The sequence below is a fragment of the Sinohyriopsis cumingii genome, chromosome 12 (genome assembly GCF_028554795.1).
Source record: "Sinohyriopsis cumingii isolate HCF-2022 chromosome 12, ASM2855479v2, whole genome shotgun sequence".
NCBI lineage: Eukaryota > Metazoa > Mollusca > Bivalvia > Unionida > Unionidae > Sinohyriopsis > Sinohyriopsis cumingii.
The window spans coordinates 19690537-19708001 of record NC_142972.1 but is presented as its reverse complement, the minus strand read 5'-3'; the positions used below and the strand labels follow the sequence as shown (position 1 = coordinate 19708001).

General features: G+C 35.8%; 1 protein-coding gene across 1 annotated transcript; it reads left to right on the top strand.

The window, feature by feature from the left end:
- Window positions 1–1074: 1074 nt before the first annotated feature.
- On the top strand, window positions 1075–16526 carry LOC149786054 (vitelline membrane outer layer protein 1-like). The gene is made up of 3 exons (XM_089976345.1): window positions 1075–1336; window positions 8805–9014; window positions 16217–16526. Exons 1-3 carry the CDS (start codon window positions 1157–1159, stop codon window positions 16490–16492), a joined length of 666 nt encoding a protein of 221 aa, XP_089832471.1. The 5' UTR covers window positions 1075–1156; the 3' UTR covers window positions 16493–16526.
- Window positions 16527–17465: the final 939 nt, after the last annotated feature.

Sequence of the window (17465 nt, the reverse complement as noted above, 5' to 3'; positions counted from 1 at the left end):
CTATTAAATGCCTATTATGCCTATTAAATGCCTATTATGCCTATTAAATGCCTATAATGCCTATGAAATGCCTATTGTGACTATTAAATGCCTATTATGCTTATTATGCCTATTAAATATCTATTAAACGCAGACGTCATGAAATTCGACATTTTTAACTGTTATATACAAACCGTAAAATTGTTGATCAAACAGAAGAAAAAAATTATTTTGTTCTTCAGTCTTCTCGTTCGAGTTTGGTGTTAAATTTGTAAATTATTGTCATTTTTGTTACTCTAGCTGTGTTTTAAATATTCCTGATAGAAACATTCCTTTTATTATTCATGCCTGTGTTTTGTATATTCCTAATAGACACATGATATCGTCACATATATTTAAAGGCTCAAAGTTGACTTCAAAAGATATTGGTCATGTACTAGCTTGAGAATTTGATGTATAGTGTCAAGGAACTTCGATATATGTATGTATAACTTACGTTTACTATGACAATTTGAAATCATTTTAAGCAATGTGTCCGTATATACAGGTAAGAACATTACATGTATGCAGTGTACGCTAGATATACATGAAGTTTACATGATTGTGAGTGTAGTTACCTGTAGGTTAAAGGACAATACTTGGAGTCAGACTTACTGGATGATCTCACTGCATAGGATAAAAGAACGTTAATTAAAAATTTCCCAACAATTTGCATTTGAATGCCTTTCAAGCTTAACAATGATTAAAAATAGCTTTTTAATTTGTATTAGGTACATTTTTAATAAAAATATGGCTTATATTTAGAGAAAAGTTAAGCACGAGAAACAGCTTTGGCGATGGGATTAATAATTTTGAATTTTAAAAAACATCACAAATTAATTTAATTTAATTACATTTCTGGAGAATGTCTGCAAACATTCCATTCCTGCGGCAAATCTGAACAAGAGCCAAAAACAATGAACTTTTCGGTGAAAATTTCTACAGATTCGGTCAGCCCGCAGTTTCTACAAACTGAATTTAACATTTGGGCACATTATCAGAGAACAGTTGACATCAAGGTATGTTCATCTGATCTCACCAGATGACGCAGTCACAAATGTACTGATATAAACAAATTCTGAGTTTGTCAAGGTATTAGATATAACATCTGTAATTTTCACTGGCAGTCTCAACCAAGATGGTCGATGTTTTCATTTTTCTGAGCCTGGTTGTCCTTGGAGACACCTTGTTTTTAATACCTAACGCCCCAAGAAGTGCTTGGAAGATCATAGCCGTTGGCAATGGTGGACCCTGGGGTACCTGGTACCAAACACAATATTGTCCCAATGGATCATATGCCGTTGGATACAACATGAAGGTACGCAGAGATAATTATTTTTATGTCGGGTCCAAAATATCGGACACAAATTTTGAATTTCTTTTCATCTTTTGAGTTTGACCTTAGGACATTTCCAAAATATTTTATTGTTATCATGTGATTCAAGGCTTTTCTGTACCGTCACGGTTCCACGATTTTAATATTCATTGGTTAAAAAAAACATGACTTGACTATTTCTAAACAAAAGGAGGGTTTTATTTTGTTTGTTTTTTCTCTCGTTTCTAAAATATCTCTTCATTTATCACCCAAAACTGATTCGGGTTCATTTGAAATTTTAAACGATGAGAATTTGTCTTTCCGTTCACATAAAGTCAGAAGAAAAAAACATATGAATCAAAATCAACATGTATTTATACTAAAGTAATACAAAAATTAACATAAAAGGCTTAGAAGTGAGTAGTTTTTCTTGATTTACGATAATACTGTAAATTACTTTCACGAATCAGCACCCAAATGTAGTCTCCCATCATGTTCTCGTTATACTGGCTTTGGTAGCGGCGTTCAAAGTCCAGTATATCCTGGTGGAAGAGCTCTCCTTGCTCTTCCGAGTACGCTCCCATGCTCTCCGTGAATTTATCATCAAGGATATGGACTTTGAAAGATATCCTGCAGCCCATTGTGCCGTCAATGAAGCTGATTGTTTTAAAGTTTGTAATCGCGACCGTAACGGTCATAGTGTCGCTATCGCTGCCGAGTGTAAAAGCCTCAACATTTTAGAAGGTTTGCGTTGAATCTTAGCGATAATAACCACATACATTTATAGATGGTACCCTACGAACGGATTCTAAAAATCTTCAGTATGGCGCCATTCGTTGAGGTTAATGGGTCACGTACCTTTTTTATGAAGTTGTAGTTGATTACTACCAGCGCGAGGAGTTTTGTATCATCTGTCTTGGAAACCCTCAAGCCATCACCATAGTCAATATACCTTTTGATACTTTCCATGGATAAACCACAGTCGCTTAGTTCACTAGTGTGGTTAATAACTGCAATGTGGTTTTCTATAACGCCGGCTGGTTTGGTGCACAGCATAAGGACGCGAACATCTGGGTTTTTAAGGTCCCACTCTGCATCGTGAAAAACGACCAAATAGCCAATTAGCGTCTGCGTTAATGGCGTGTTTACTAAAAGTTGCTTTAGTTTACGTACTTTGGTGAATTGCCGGGTCATTGTTTGCTAGAACGGCCATAGATGGATAATCACATAGGTGTGATAAAAAATTGTTGTCTTAAAAAATGGATATGTTTAAGGCACTATAGTCTAATGTAGTGGGCTACGTGCCTGGGAAAGCTTCCTCGACGATTCATTTAATGAATAGGACAACCGACGTAAACGTCTGGTAACAGCCTTAATGAACCAGTAATAACTAAGCAGTAAATGCATTAGCCACAGAAAGCAAATGGTAGATAATACATGTATCAACGATGCTTGGATTTTTTTAGGAAATCTGAACTTATACGGAGTTGTTCATAGTTTATCATCCGGTTCATCGACGCATGGAGACCCTTCTGTGAACTTTCCTGGGTTTATTTATAACCACTCTTATTATTTATTTGCCGGTCTTTAGGTTCTCAAAACCACGGTGAATTTACAGATTGTCACTCTGGAATGCATCCATAATAATGTCAAAAGATCACTTCCTCCAACTTCGAGAAAGCTCATTGATTAGCAATCCCTGTGTGAAATACATGAAATAATGTGTGTTTGGGATCCGCATTAGCTTACAGAAGGGGATTCCATAAAGCTTTGCCACTAGCTCTACATGGTGGGGCCTATAGAGCATGGACTTTTGCTGGCAGTGCTTGGGCAAGTGCCGACACACAATGCCCTGCACTTGTATTGCAAGCACTTGCTTGTTGGTCAACAGAACGCCTAGTAACGCTGGCAGGGCGATCTTGCACTGGTGACATCAACGACTAGAGCACGCTGACTAAGCTAGAAAAGATTGACCACGTAACCGTCACTTAAATGATATTGTGACTATTCCTAGGAATGCTCTTGTCTAATTCGGGTGAATGATAATTATTTTGTCACATTAAAACAACTATGACCAAATATATCTTGTCACGTGGGTAAGAGTTGTATCTGCCGTGTTCTATTACACTATATCCAACAAAAATCCTTTATACTTGCTTACATAAGATAATACGTAGCGGATGTTAAAAAGAACATGTGGGAAAGGATTTTCCATCTGCTGGATATGGACGGGTCTTATTCAGGTATATTATATCCAATGAAAATTGTTTCATACTTCCTCCCATTAAAAATATTACCCGGTTGAAAAATTGAAGTCGCCCCATTTGATGACCATTATTGGCCTCGGAAAAGATTACATTAAAATGCATGCTTATTTGATCATTCTGATATCATTCGTGTGTTTTTGTACCACATTTTTTCACATTGCATCTGGCTTGAGTTTTAAAGGAAAATAATTTTCCAGGTTTTCTTCTCAGATTATCCTGAATCTTTAAAAAAAACTTTACATTTTAGATATTGTTAAACTAACTTTTGAACACACATATTTAGGTGTATACTTGATGGATAATTTGAGTTATAGAGTACTGAGTGGGGATGTGGAGTTTGTCAAATCAAATGGTATAATCACGGCGGGAACTGGGGCCAAAATCTGCCACGTTACAACTAATGTTGACTGGGCAAGGCTCCGATAAACCAAGTCGATGCTTCATGTGTATTCCACGACCTTGGACTTGTTGCTGACGTGGACCTAATATAAGTGCTGACCAACACCTAGTGCCACCTACTTGGAGAACGCGTCGGCCGCTGGCTCTTCTAAGGTCGAATGAATATCAAGCCAGTGAGGGCCGTCCGCTTGCGATGGCGCTACTGTCTGCAATTCAATTTTAGGCCTTTTGAAAGTGGTTTGTAGTACAATCAGTAATTACGAAATTTACTAAGATTGCGGCAATATACCATAGTCCGCGATGTTACTGGGAGGATGTATCAGCAGATAAGAAGCTGGCAAAACAAACAAAGAGATAGATTTACCTGTCAGCGACGAGCAAATCTCGCAGGTTGCTGTTTGCTTTGCAACCACCAACGAGGTGCACCAAGGTAATATATTTTCTTCTAATGATGGGCGATGCATGTGGTTAATTTTGCCAGTCTTTTTAAGGAAGATGTCCCCGACCACCAAACTGGCTTCCATTGTCACGGACACTTTGACACGCATGTACAAATTGACCAGTCTGCTGAAGGTTAACACATGCCGAGAGTTTATGGTTTCTGTGTCAGAACTATTGTCAAGTAAAACGTATATGTGAGGCGGAATGAAGCTGGCATCCACCGTGTGCAGGGCATTGTAGAGAGGTTCGGCCCTATTCTAGCTGTCTGCCTGTTTAGGCAAGAAAACGCCTAGGAGATGATGGTTTGAGTGGAAACGCCGAAATGCTAAAAAGAACGACACTGTAAATCGTTACAATGGGTGCACTCTTCAACTGCCTGACGTTGTTGTAGCTTTAAATAGCGATGGAAAACACATTGCATGTGAGATAAATATTGATAATATTCGTACTACGTCTGCTTTAAAATGGCCTTGGCCTTTCTGACATCTTCCGGTATATCATTTTGTCGATCATCGCATGCCTCCTTGGTCTATTTCTTTATCGATTCCTTGGACCCATGTCTTTGATTCTCAGAACTTGAATACATCCACAATCGTATTTCTCTTTGATTTTTTTTATTTCAAAGTGGATATCTGACTTGAATTAAACGCTAGGGGCATGATTTTATGTTCTTTGCACGCGCTTTAATGATGATATGAATACATAACGGTTAACAATCCACGAAGTTAGGTTTATCAGTATCAAGGTATTTCACCTGTAGATATTTAGTTCCCTAAATTTATATATACTGTTGTACATCATTGTGTATCTTCTTTGGACTAGCCAAAGAAGCTCCGTTGGATCTGCTGCATCGGTGAGACCTTGGAAAAGGCTTTTAGCTCCAACTTACTCCAAGCATTCTACCCAATAATGCTTCAAATTTGATAATATAAAAAACAACAAATAGATTTATCGAGTTTTCGATGTACTTTAACTGACTGATGTGATTATGAAGGATGTAGTAAGAGATATTCTTTAAAGAAATGACGTGATAATTTATATTTTTCTCCGGTTTCTGTAGATGCTTGTGCCAAATTTCATTGGAAGTGTTTCATCTCGATCGTCTTTTGAAAACTGACCACTGCAACAGGGAATCAACGGATTTATAACATTACTTATCTTTGTCATTGGTGAGCTCCGCATATGACTCGCTTTATTTTCAGACTCAAGCGGATCAGCATAATCATGACGATACAGGCATAGATGCTATCTTCTTACGTTGTCATCCGTTTGTCGTATCTCGCGACTATGGTGACATCACATCCGATGAAAGAGGGCAGAGCAAATGGGTTGGCGCCACCCGAGACTCCTCAATTTCGTCAGCCATCCAAAGTACATCTGTCTATAAATATAGCTCGTGGTAGTATCCGAGACTCTGGTATTTAAACACCTTTTACACCACATTCTTTGCGTACTCACAGTCTTCAGACCACTAGCAGGTCATAGTGTATTCGAAAAAGAAGATGCGTCTTTTGTTAACAACATCCAGATCGTACTCAGTTTTTTCTTTCCCCTTGGCTGTGTACTATTATGTGGTGCGAAATAACTCCTTGCGACCAGCTGGTCATGGTTGCTGTTTATAAAGTGGAGGCTGTTGAATAACTTAATCTGCATCATGTAGTTTTCCATGTTGTTTGGAACTGAGCTGATCTTGCCCGTCGAGGCTGTTCTGGTGGCCTGTATGATGAGGCGACCGTCGTAGTCGCAGATGTTTTGCAACACAACAAGCATCTTGATTTTTCTTTTCTTTGGTGATGGGTGTCTGGCAGTAGTTCCTTACCATTCCACTTCTAGTTCTCAGCCACAGGTGTTACAATTTCTCAGATGGTCACTGTCCATGACCATCTATGCGGTGTTACAGAAGAGTTTGAAATTTTATTCTACCTCCTCATTTAGGTACCAGATGACGGTCTTCATGGCTTCCTAGCCATGGTATAACACCGGGTCCTTGCAGACTTCGTCTCAGCGGACAACCATGCAGCAGAACCAAACTGGATATAGTTAATGATTTTCTCCGTGTTGTTTTTATTCGGACGAAGTGCAATCCGCAAGTAGATCGTTTAGACTGAAGATGTGGGGGCACCAATGACAGACTTGGTTCTTATTCAAGTATTTGATTTGCTTTATTACAATATGTATATTGTATATGCAATTGTATAAAGCAAAGCCTTTTTCTGGCACAAAACGCTCGAACATGCCGATTGCGTTCACCATTACAGGAAAGTAAGTTACAACAAATTTGAGCAGTCACGGATGATTGCCATAATTGCCTGAATGGTCAACATGATTGTCTTCTAGAATAGCACACTCAAAATAGAGGTTTTCAATGGTTTTCACGTAGAGAACGGATTCTGGCAGAATGCATTTTTGCGTTTATTGTAGCTTTTGAATCGAAAGGAGCTGATCTACGTTACACCAAGATAGAATGTCTCTCACCACACAAAACACCTTCCAGACCAATCGAGCATGTCCACTTCAATACGCCTTTGTAGCATTGCATGGACATGGGCGGCAAGCTGATGTATGTCTTTAATGCGCATCATCGATGTGGCATTTTTCCTGAAATAAAAATTGTTGCTTTAACGGTTTTGGATTTCTCCAGGTCCACCGTCAACACAATACCAACTCCAGATCTCTAAGTCTCCAGAACTTTCTGCCGGTGATACCCTACGTACAAGGCGCTACGACATTAATTGGAACTGATTGTTGACACCTCTCAAGGGCAGTCAACTTTGACATTACGGTAAACAGCAGAATTGCCAAAGCCAACTGAGCCTACGGGAGACTACGTGGGGATATTTGGAATCACAGAGGAATCAGTCTTACCACCATATGAATGTTTGTCATGCTGCAGTGCATACCACCCTCCTGTTTGACAGCGAGAAGTGGACTGTCTATTGCAGAAATTTCCGACAGATGAATCAATTCCACATGAGCTGTCACCGGATGATTATGAGGATAAGATGGCAAGACAAAGTTTCTGACACCGAGATTCTAACTAGCCACGGCATCCCATTTTTCTTCACGTTGCTGCAGAGGGCCCGAGTTAGATAGGCAGGACACATCGTCCATATGGCCCAGGAACGTATTCCAAATTAGAACCTCTATGATGAACTCTGCGAGGGAAAGCGCGCTGTTGGAGGACAAAAGAAGCGCTTCAAGGACTCACCGAAGGTGTCGTTAAAAAAACCTGCATAGCAACAGCACCTCATGGGAGACCCTTGTGCAAGACCGATCCTCCTGACACAGCAAGATTACATTTGGCGCCAGAACAACAGAAAACTGCAGAGGTTCAGAGAATAATAATACCAGAGCTGGCAAAACCCCTATTTTAATACTAACCCTTGTTTGCAACACATGCGGGAGAGACTTCCGTGTCCTGATTAGCCTCACTAGCCATCTCCTTACAAACCGACTCATCATAAATAACTGAAGCTGTGGTCGTGATCGACACCGATCGACAAACATTCAGTATTAATTTCAGTATTAACACTGCCTCAACCATTATATATGTTTGCTGCGTTTGACCTCTGAATGGATACTTGAGAGGCATTAAGTTACAAACAACCTACTGATATATTTATACTAAATGTGATCCTATGATATATGTGTGGACCTCTCTCTATGTAAGTTTTCTAACCTCTTTAATTGCTGAAATACCTTTTCAAGCTGTCTCTTAGCCTTATTTCTTCATTATTTGATTCTGTCCTTGTCTTTGATTATCAGTACATGAATAGGTTCATATATAGAAATTTCGGGTTTATTGCTTCGAAGTGGTTTATGATTTCAAATAAACCATATCATCATCATTTCATATTTTGCACGTGTGTGTTGATATGGATATGTATACATAATGATTAACAATACGTGAAATTGGGTATGTCGGTATCGTAGTCTTTGACAAGTACACGATTAGTTTTCGGAATTAGCTTTGTGTATTCTCTTAGGATACACACCCCTATCCAAATTGCCACGAAATACACATCTGAAGCCGCAGCAGCCCTGTTATTAGAGGGTCATGAGCAATACAAGGGTCGCGGTTCATATAATGTGGCTTTGAAAACAAAAAGACAAATAAGTTTTCGGAGTTTTCGATGTCCTTGAATCAATTGATCTAATTATGAAATATCTACTGGAGAAATCAAAAACAAAAAAAATTGACATAATGTGGTTATGCCTGTCTCCGATCTCCGTATAAGCGTGTGCCTAACTTCATTTTAACTGATTCATCGGATTAAATGGCCATCGTAACAGGAAACCAAATGTTATGGGGACTATCTGGTAAAGCTCTACGTTAGTTCCATTTTCAAATGCTTTACTTTCAGATTCAAGGGGAACAACATGAAGGTGACGATACGGGCCTAAACGCAATCTCCCTACGTTGTCAGCCATTGGGTGTTTCCCGCGACGTTGGTGATATCACATCCGAGGAAGGAGGATGGGGCACATGGATCGGCTGGACAATGTGTAATACTGAATCGGAATCCCAACGTACATTCCTGACGTCATTCTCGCTGCAAGTAGAGGTTAATCAGGTGGGTCACTATTTATCACTTTGATCGGTTTGCCCATAGAAATGTAACGGCAAATAGTCCTGGAATGTTCAAAACACAAACCAGTAAAGAAAAATGGTATAACAGATTTCCACTATGCGAGATTGTTCCAAAGGTATGTCTCATGTTTCAAAGAAGCAACAAAGGCATATTTTGAACGCTGATAAATTTTTAAAACTCTCAACGAATTAAATCGTCAAGAACATGTATACTTATATACTCATATAACACAACGAAAACAGTAAAGCGCAATAAAAAAAATGGTTTTAATTTTTATCAATAACCATGATGACACAAAGATACATTTTGATATATTTAATAGTTTTCATTAAGGTGATAGAACAACTTCATGAGTTTAAGATAAAAGAGGTAATCTTATTTTCAAGAGATAACGCTTCTTCTTTTCATAACGTTTGGTACAAAAGTGTGATCAAAGTTACTTTGGCGTACGAGAGCATTGAAGGAATACAAATGTTAATTTGCCACCTTCAAAAATAAAAAAGCTCTGTAATGTTTCAGGAAAGATAAATATTGACAGATTATATTGAATAATAATAACAGACATATCATGTCAATATTTTTACAACAAAATAATATAAAAAGGAATACATAAAGCATTTGATGAGTAAACATACAAATTTATATTCAGCTAAAATTCCCTGAATGGTTTTGTTAACGATCCACTGTCAATCTCCAACGATTCCGCTAAATATCGAATTCATGGAAAGCAATGTTCAATCGTAATAAGCACATAGGGATTCAAGATATGAAAAGGCTGCTTATTTAATCAATCGAGATGACAAAATCTGCCATAAATCTGAAATCATTGATACGTTAGAAAGTACTGAAGAAATGTTACAAATCAAGTTCCTATTGTGGAGGGATGTCTGGTTGGCTGCTTGATTACATCTAAATAGAACGTGTCTTAATATATTCTGAGGACGTTTTATACCATTTTATTTGACGGACAATCAACTGGATTATTGTAATCCTTAACTTATAGTTGTTTACAGAAATAGCAATCCTTTGTGAGGAGAAATTAACGGGACATAAAGAAACAGACTACATTTATTTGAAGGAATGGATAACCAGACAACCTACATACACATTACATAATCCTGAGAAAAAAAATTCCATGCAGAAAGATCATTGTCATTCATGTTTATTAAAACTGGCCGTCATTCTTTGATAACATACCAACATAGAATTGTTTACAAAGATGGATACAAATATATTCTTGCAGCAATAAAAAGCTTCTCAAATTACACTCTGGCCGATCAAAGGACAAATATTCAAATATATCAAGTGTCAAACTTATTTGAAGAAGGAATATAGTTTCAGAACAGAAATGATCAGAATTTGTTGGAAAAAGAAAACAATGAGTATACTTCAACTTTCCCATACACAAATTACCAGTAATAGAAAGGTTGTTAAAACAAAAAAACTAAGGACTATAATCTAATCTTATTTCCCTCAAGATGAAGTTATTAAATGGTTCTAAATTTGACAAAAATTATTTGCAGATTCAAAAACACCCATCACACGCCGATATACATGACGCTGGTAAAATTTGCTCATAACTGTGTACCAACCTATTTGATTATTCGACTGCTGATATATCTGGAATTCACAAATAAAATAAAAATACTGGTGAAATAGATTATCAAAACATAAAGCATTTATTCACTAAATGATAAATTCCTTACTTTTTTGAGGAAGTAGTTAAAGTGAGGTAAGTAATATTAGGTGATCCGATAGTTTATGAACTGGAAGAATTAAATGGAATGGATGCTGAGAGTATGTTTTACGAAGAAGAGTTATGTTTATGTTTATTTAGCTATTTATACAAAGGCAAAAAGGTTTTCTTAAAAAATATAAGAGTGGTTCTACTTACATAATAGAACTATATGATGAATCGTTTATCAGATGATTACAAATGAAACATTATTACGTTAGAATAAACGAAAAAAAAACCACAATCAGTATTAAACAGCGTGAAAACATTGGGTTTTTAAAAGAATGTTGTTTTTTTCTGGTATGTAAAATCAAGCATTGGGGAAACCGCGAGTCAAAGAATGAAGGGGCTTAAATATGCTCATCATGTAAATTTTTACTGATCACAAATCGGTTGGAAAAATGAATTGCAACCACAAATGTAACAGTTAAACAAAAAATGATACACGTTAAAAACATGAAAAGGCCACTACAATGTAATAGTGTCATAGTCTGGTAAGGAATGACATCACAGAAGAAACTAAACTGCACAGAATGTTTATTAATAATAATTGTAATATATGCTCATTTCTGTCCCCGTTAACTTTACATTGTCAGAATCGTGCAATATTTTACGATACTGCACACCTGATGTTCATATTGTACTCACATGCACGATACGTGTGCCAAATTTTGTATTAGGAACTATTTTGTAAACAAATTATGCACACTCACGTAGTAGGCGCTTTACGTTTTGATTGATTAAATTTGTTTCTGACTGAACTAAAACTGATGTTTCGTGGACTGCCACATACCAACTGCTTTGCAATATCCCACGTTAACTTTTTCGATACAATGTTTCGGATTTAGGCTAGCGATAGAAGCCAGACAGGTCATAAAATTGCTGGGTCCCTACAAATAACATGCAAGTGACAAGGCATAAACGTGTCTTCTTTCGGAAGTGATGTCTAGCACGCGACTAAGTTCAAATTTATCCGGGCGGAGTGATATGCGCCATAATAATGTTGTTGTTATGTACTGATGAATCTGCCTTGTGTATTTAGTTTGGAATTCAACATAAATTCAGTTACTTTGCTTCTCGTAGTGTATTTTTGTTTATAACATTAAGCCTTAGGTGGAATAAGGAAATGAGCATACAGTTAAAAGGTTACTGTATTTGTATGGGAAAAAATGAACTCGTTTTGTCGGATGGATATACTGCACTCCCAAGGTCGTGCAGTATATCCATCCGAAAAATGTAAAGTTTCGTTATTTGATGATGACCCATTCTGATTAAATAGCAATAGAATATATAGAAAATAATTTACTTTGATCTGCAGGAAGTATAAAATCTATCACAATATAACTGGATAACGTGCTGAAAGAACATAAAAACTATGCTCATAAATTTTGGAGAGACAGTTGTAGTCTTCTTTGAGAGGGAACTTACGTCTTACAATTACTTTTATTTTGCCATGTTGAACTTTTAACCATTTTCGATATTTGGATATTTTCAGTTATTTCTGGCATAGTAAGTTTAACTTTGTCTAATTGATTTTTCACGAAAATTTGTCTTTTATAATTTCGTCACCGCATATGTTAATGTAATCGTCATGATATTATATCTGTATTTTATTAACATGTTTATCTCGTTTTGCCAGTTTTAACGAACGATTTATAGTCTCTCATCACACCTTTGGATTATACAGTAGATAATCTTTATGTAATTACAACAATTTGAACTATTTGTTTCCTGTTTGTTCCGACCTCTTTTTTGAGCTACAACTTTTTGACTAGAAGACGCCTTACCAAACGTTTTGTCTAATACTCTGATTAATTTACCCAGTTAAGTAATTCCTTGTCCTAATAAAATATTTAATACTTAGTATGTTCTTACCGCTCAATATGCTTTCCAGTAATGGCATACCTCGAAATAAATTTTAACGGTCGCCTTTGTTCAAGAGCAAGTTCTAACAGTTATTCCTATGAATTTCTTTTATGTTCCTTTTCTATCCGGTCTATGCTGAAATTCATAAATAGTTTGTCTACTTGCAAATCATTAATGTTGCCGTTTTTCATAAAACTGAATCTTCCTCTTTTTCTTTCCAATGAGCTCCAAGTAAAATTTATACAGATTACAAGATCAAGTATTGATTAAATTAGATAGGATTAAATAACCCGGAAGCTATACAGACATCTGTTGATTCTAACAGAGCATGTGGGTTTTGAACCAAACACTCAGAATTACTCTAATGTGTGTCTTTTTGTCTGTGTGTGTGTGTAATTTGGATCATATCGCTATGATGTCTGCAGTATTGCAGTTTATGGTGATGTCAAGCACTGGGGCAACATTCTGCCGACATGAAGCATCATGTGCCACCCAGTCACATTATTTTGACACTAGGACCACCAATCCGAACATTATCCTCCTAATCATGAGCGCCAAGCGAGGTAGCTGCTAGTAACATTTTTTTTCTTTCGTAAGACTCGGCCAGGGTTCGAACCCGCGAATCATTGCAGTTAGTTTTAGTGTTTACTATAGTGTTAGCATGTTAAACATGTATTTCACATACAGTTTATGAAGGCAATGATAATGGATATTGCGGTATATTACAAGGATTCATTAAACAGAATGAATATCAACATCAGAGATAAAGAAGAAATATTTATTTATTTTAATGGTATTACTGCAACGTGTGTTTTCTGTGTAAAGTAAACTAGGTAGTTCATCTTTCGAATCAGTAAGGAAACAACACCTAAAGGTGCTCGTGAGTTCTTTGTTTACATAAACAGATGATAAAGGAATTGCACAGGGTGAAACACTTAGCACTGTCTTAAACATCCTTACAAACTGAACAAATACAGTATAAAAATTTCATGACTGTAATATTCGATTGTTAAAAAATGGTTTGATTAAGCACGTAAAACTCTGGAGGATAATGGTTGAAAAGACATGAAGATGTCGAGGAAACAAGTTAACAACAATTTAATTGTCACTGAACAGAATAGTACTGAAAAAAGCCTAACAACACTTGCAATCAGTAAGGGAAACGGTAGATTATTTACCTAACATCCTAACATTTACATACATTTGAAAAATAAAGAGAGTAATCATATATATGCTTTCGTTAGTGATATCGAAGAAATAAAGAAATTTCTGTTATAATTAACAAACTTTAAATCTAACCATGAACACTTACATAAAGACTCCAATAATCGAGTTCAACAAAACCATCAAAAACGGAAAATGTTCATAAATGATTATGCAACAAAAATTCTGACCGGATAACATATAACACTAATAGCCTGTCAGAGCTGAATGAAACTAATGATTGAACAGAAATAACTCAAACATTAGATGGTTTACAAAAACACAATTGATTGTTAATGAAAGCATGGTTAGTTTTATGAAAACAACTTGCGATTTATGTATTGCAGATAGTCTTTTGCAACAAATTACAAGGAAAAGTTGAAAAATATGAAACCGGCACAAGATCATATCTTAGCTGAGAACTAATTAAAAAAGATATCGATGTAGTGATGTTGCTTTTCGTTTTTGCGAATACTTATTTCATTAAAATAAATAATAAAACTTTACAAATAAATAAAGTTCCTCTGTTTAGAAACGTATTATGACTATCATAGACAAACCTCTGAAGTCCAAAACCACATGTCAATGGATGGCTGAAAAGTGCAGCTTTAACTATACTCCATCGTAATTTGCTGCATATAAGTTATATATAATAAAGAACAACGGCAATCAAATGTTTTGTACCAAAAGTCACTCTACAAAAGTAATCTACAATGAACAAAGGAAAATTATTCACACATTTATTATCTCCTAGAAAAAAGCACTTCGTTTAATGAAATTAAAAAATAATTTTAAAGTATCATTTCATGCTAAGAATTGTCTAGATTATGGTTGCTACGAGAGAGAAAATAGAAGCAGTATTAAATTTGTGTTTTATAAATAGGAAATGAATGTCACGGCTTTAACCATATGGATGAGTAGCCTTTGGGTCCATGTACATAATGAATGACTATGCTTTTTTGCACTTGCCATAACTTTTGTTTTCACAATTTTCAGCTGAAAGAAATGCGTTATTTGCTTTTGCGTATCTATAAGATATCATACTAAATCCACAACTAATTCCACTCTCGATTAAATTATTGTCATAGGTATTGCGCTACAACCTTGTGGATTCGTGTTCAAAATCCCTGTCCAAGAATGTTCAAGATAAACATGTACAATCTGATTTGAAATAGGCAATGCCTAGGTGAAACGGAATTGAAATATATCTTGTATACTGACTGAGCGCTTCTCAAAATTGACGAAGATGATACCCGATAACAACAATTTTTTGTTAGGTATATTTAATTTGTATTGTTTGTTAGCTTTTCTCTCCATGATTATATGTTATGTATAATTGTATTTTGTAATTTCTCAAATTAACGGTGTACCTGACGATGGACATTGCTTATGTAGACAACGTAATGCATAGCTAACATTATTCTATGGGTGTAGATTAAAAAGTAGTATCATGGAAGTAAACATGTTTATATTTATCTGAATCTAGGACATTGGTTTTCTTCATGTAAAAACCTGACCTATATGATGTTTGCCCTGTTCTTTTGTATAATTGTAGTACTATGCCTTGTTGACAACTTACACTGTTCTAGAAATGAACTGTTGACTCTCATCCTGGTTCTACTATTGTGACTTAGTTTTTCATATAATGTTGTTCAGTTGAAAAATTATTCATATTTGCCTTAACGTTTTGAAGCAAAATCTGTTTATAAAGAGGAAAATCATTAACGGAGCCGGAAATTGCAAACAGGAAGCAAACATGTTTCAATTGCACCAGTGGAAATGAATTTGTTTGCTAAAAAAAAACATTTGCGAGTGGAATTCTGTGCTTGCTACTTTCGCTACTCATTTGTATTGCTGTCTTTCTTCACGGGTGTCTTCTCTTTGGTTCTGCTGTGTGGTTCTTTCATTTCACTAACTTGTTGTCGTATGTTTGTCTCATGTATGTAAATACAGCATTCATATTATTACTTACGTGTCCATTTTAAAATCGTAAGGGTTTTCCAAATTAAAAACCTGAAACGAAGTTACCCAGTAGAACTTGATTCACCTCAAGGTCATAAGGAATGAACTTTGGATGTTTTGAATACGTAACATTTTATACTTAATATTCGATTCAGAGGCATCAAATATGCCCCCATATCTCTCTCTCTCTCTCTCTCTCTTTTGCCCCCTTCTTCTTTTCCACCATGGTCACCACTTCATCCTCCTCTGTGTATCATCTTTCTAAGAAATATTTATTTTAGTGTATTCAGTGAAATTCTGAAAAATATCATCATTCATCCATTTTCAAACTTTAGCCGGCTTGAAGTCTGCTATTTTCATGACTGCCTTCCTGTACACGTGGAGTACTTAAAGTTGTTTTCATCCACTCTTTTTTCAGTTCAGCGGCGACGACACGGCAGCAGACTATGTAAAATTCATGTGCCGTGGTTTCAATTCAGATTCCCAAGAAAAAGAACTTTCTCACCCTCCGGGACATGGCCCATGGGGCACCTACGGTGATTGGAGTCAGAGCTGCCCATTAAATTCAGCTATCTGCGGAATCCAGACGAAGGTCGAACCCTTCCAAGGAGATGGCGGTTTGTTCGGAAGCGACGACACGGCTCTCAATGACGTTCAATTTATTTGTTGCAATGATACATCTAATGAGTTGTAAATAAAAGATACAAAAGAAATTGAACTGTAATGAACGAGATCGTTATTGTTTTCTTTTGCCTTTCTATTCTCGTTATACTGTATACTTATAATTGTGAACAATTGTGAAGAAATCAACTAATTATAAGCGTTACAAATAGAATTGGATGTTATGGACTCAAGAGGATCAGTAGACCAAGACATGCAAAGCAAAATTGGCAAACATTTTTATATAAATCCATTTTGCAGCGCGTGAAGTAGAGAATTTTCTTATATTTCTATAGGTGTGTGGTCCCATTTTCCAGTATAGAACAACAATGAGGAATATCAATATATTTCATCACTTTATTTGAAAGCTGTTATATGTTTGGACGTCATTAAACGTTTCCACTTCATTTTTCAATGCATACAGTAATATGCAAGCTCTATCTTCGTTATTTACAATATGCGATTGTTATGGATATATATATATATATATATATATATATATATATATATATATATATATATATATATATATATATATATATATATATATATATATATATATATATATATATATATATATATATATATATATATATATCATATATTGTTTAATAATATAGTTTTTATTTAAGTTACTTGGGTTAATGACAATATTCTGAAGGCTGGTAATTCCAACACTATCAAACGCACTTTAAAGGTGAGGTGTGAAACTTATAGATAGAATAAACAGAGATCTGAGCAAATATATAGGACAGAATGACTCGAGTCCCTGTATATGGAAAAACAAATATTTAATCAGCTACATTAACAGCTGTGATAATACATTACATTTGGAAGATATACTTTTTTAAATAAATCTTTCACCGAATTTCAAACACAAATATATTTATATAAATAGCCGTTTTAAATGATTGAATTAGTTCATGATATAATCGAGTGAACGAAGGAAGTCATTGCCTTGTACAACTTCATAACCTGCTTATTCCAGTCCACTCAACTTCACTGTG